General features: G+C 37.6%; 1 protein-coding gene across 2 annotated transcripts; it reads right to left on the bottom strand.

Moving 5' to 3' along the window:
- Positions 1 to 440: 440 nt before the first annotated feature.
- LOC129414503 (4-galactosyl-N-acetylglucosaminide 3-alpha-L-fucosyltransferase 9-like) lies at positions 441 to 2,054 on the bottom strand. Of its 2 annotated transcripts, none has more exons than XM_073867362.1 (2): positions 1,897 to 2,054; positions 441 to 1,792 (listed from the first exon to the last, which is right to left on the bottom strand). In XM_073867362.1, exon 2 carries the CDS (start codon positions 1,750 to 1,752, stop codon positions 634 to 636), a length of 1,119 nt encoding a protein of 372 aa, XP_073723463.1. In that variant the 5' UTR covers positions 1,753 to 1,792; positions 1,897 to 2,054; the 3' UTR covers positions 441 to 633. The 2 variants fall into 2 exon arrangements, with proteins under 2 accessions (XP_073723463.1, XP_055024537.2); XM_055168562.2 differs by having other exon boundaries at positions 442 to 1,780.
- Positions 2,055 to 2,867: the final 813 nt, after the last annotated feature.

Raw genomic sequence — 2,867 nt, 5'->3', positions numbered from 1 at the left:
AGAGCATTTTCCTGTTGTACCTTTAAAAAGGTCATAGTATGGACCATTTAGGTACAAATATGTTTACATTTGGTACCAGAACCTTTGAGGTATTGATATGCACTCTTTGGTACCAATCTCTGAGGTACTATTACTCATAATGTGTACTTTTTTAAAAAGGGCACTGTCCCAATAGGGACCATTTTTTACTTTTCATTATTTGACAATAACACCATTATGACGTTTACCACTTATGTAAGACACATCCATGAAGAAAGCTGAAGGAAAAACACAAAAAAGTATGTATTTATATTTGTATCTATAATACTGAATATATTAAATATCTATATTATCTCTATAGTCTATGTAGTAGTTTGAATTTATTTTGGTCTCTTTTTTTAGCACTTGTTTTTTTATATTAACAGACAATGTATACAAGAATAATAAACACATGCACATTTACATTTATTCAAATAACAGAAGACGTTGGACAAATATGCAAAAAAAAAAAATCATATTAGTTAGTATTACAATATTACAGTGCTACAATACAAACTATGATGTATCAAAGTTAATGTAACTTTAACATTCATTAGCAATAATTCATTATCAAAAAAAAAAAAATGTAGGCTAACATTAAAATCTGAGATGACATTAGTTGAAAAACCATTCATAGATATCGTGAGCTTCTTTATATTCTTTGTGTCTTCCTACATAGTCACAGGCCGTACAAATAGCCAGAACAAACTCTTGGTTCTGTAATATTAAATGAGGTCGAGCTGAGAAATGTTTTCTCCAGTTAAAGTACCTGCGATATGCTTCGTCATCCACGTCCAGACCCTTAAGATATTCTGCTAGTGACTTTGCATCTGGAAAGTCATCCACATGAATAAATGAGTCACCCGGTATAAACCTTTCATAGTTTTTCCTGGGAGGTCCCAACACCACAGGTACAGTACCTACTGCCAGAGGTCCATTTAACTTCTCAGTGATGTAGTCTTTGTGAATGGAGTTCTCAAAGGAGAGATAAAATTTACAGCTGGCTATGGTGGGAAAGTAGTCATTATAATCCAGGAACGATGAAAAAGCTCTACCATACACGTGTATGTAGACGTGCTTGCTAAGTTCGTGGAAATAAGCGTTTCTCGTGCCGACGCCTGTCCAATCCAAATTGTTACTTACAACCCAACAGATGAGTCTTTCCTTTTTGGGAATTTCAAAATCCTCATCTGGGATCTTATTGCTAGTCAGGCGTAACCGCACAGGAATGTCAGAGTCTTCTCTATAACTGAGAGTCAGATTAAACAGGTTTTCAATTCCTGGTATTTGTTGTGTGTTAGTTGGCGATTCAACATTCATCCATATCCACTTTTGGAATGGAGGGCGAGGAGATGGAGGAAGTGTGGACAGATCTTGACTAATAGCCCTGTGAAAAATAAGCACAGCATCCGTGTTGCTGTAGAGAGATCTATCATCCGTCAGGTGACAGCCGTCAATGTTGTAAATAGTTTTACAGTCGCTCAGATCGAAATGGTAATCTTGAGGCCAAACCCATAACAAAAGAATAGGTTTGTCAACCACTGCTTCATCGAGTGAGTTGTTCTTCTCTACATGGTGAGTAGCTGAGTCTGGCTTGAATAAAAGTTGTTGAGGTAGACAGAAGGTTTGAGGTGAAGTCCATAAAAACATGACGGTCAGAGAAATGAGACCAGCGACTGTCAATATAACAGCTAGACGACACAGCTGAGATCCAGTTGAACTTGTGCTCAACATTTTATGACTTAAACAGGATGAATTTGATCTGTATCGCCAACTAAAATAAAAACAATGTCTCTTTAAAGAAAGGCATGTACAATATAAATATGGTTTAAATAGACTACTGTAAAAGCTTAATATTATGATCAAATTACTCCTCACCTCTATTAGAAGCTCCTTGTAAATAAATAAGAGAAATTTCCAGCTCTGTGTAAGCAAACAAAGCCACACAATAGATTGCACAACATGCAGAGACACAGAACTACAGAAGTCTGTGAGCTTTTGTGAAAATAAGTTTAATTGGGGAACTGCGTCGCTGTTCATATTGCCAACCATGAAGGTTTTCACATGGGTTGAACAGCGGTGTCTGCTTCGGACCAATCACAATTCATTATGCTAATATGACAATGATGTCATGACACTGAGCGCTACCTCTTCAGATCAAGTTCTAGTGAAACACCTAAACCAGTTAAACAAAGCTGACATAGTCACTACAAAATTTATATGAAGTACAAAAGGATCCAGGCAGTGTCTTGTATTCTATGAAGATTCATCAAATCTTTTTTGTTGTTGTAGTTTGAAAAATCCTTTACAAATCCAGCCCAGCCACGATTGATCCTTGAGGGATATCTGCCCAGTTCCTGCACTACGCCCTTCTTGTGACTAGATCCTCACTTTTGGGAAGACTGATGAGGACGTTTGCCCTAAACATTTTTCCATTGAGCCAGGCCAGTCGTAGAAGCCTGCATGCCCTACGTTGATGGTCGTCAACCTGGTGTTTATAATGGCTACCTCTCCATAGCCAGCTCGATCTTATTCAGTCCTGGTTTCCGCCTCAGCTGCCCTCTTCACGGAGAGCCTGATTCCGCCATCCCACTACCTTTTTTGCCTTTGCTCCACCACCCACCTGGACTTGGTAAGAAGATTTTGGATGCTGCTCTCTAAGAGAAAGAATCTCTATAATGTGTTCATGTTCTGTGTTTTATTTTCTTTTAGTTTGCATTTTGGTTTCTGATTTCCTGTCCCTTTCATGCAAAAACCTCCAAAATAAGATTGATGACTAACTTTAATATCCAATACTATTCAATCGGAACAATGACACATTTGCATCATATTTACATCTGAAACGGCAT

The sequence above is a fragment of the Misgurnus anguillicaudatus genome, chromosome 5 (genome assembly GCF_027580225.2).
Source record: "Misgurnus anguillicaudatus chromosome 5, ASM2758022v2, whole genome shotgun sequence".
Classification (NCBI taxonomy): domain Eukaryota; kingdom Metazoa; phylum Chordata; class Actinopteri; order Cypriniformes; family Cobitidae; genus Misgurnus; species Misgurnus anguillicaudatus.
This window is presented reverse-complemented; position numbering and strand designations above follow the sequence as displayed.

Excerpts from the sequence above, each read along its gene's own strand:
- LOC129414503 (XM_073867362.1), bottom strand. The coding sequence starts at position 1,752 with ATGTTGAGCACAAGTTCAACTGGATCTCAGCTGTGTCGTCTAGCTGTT.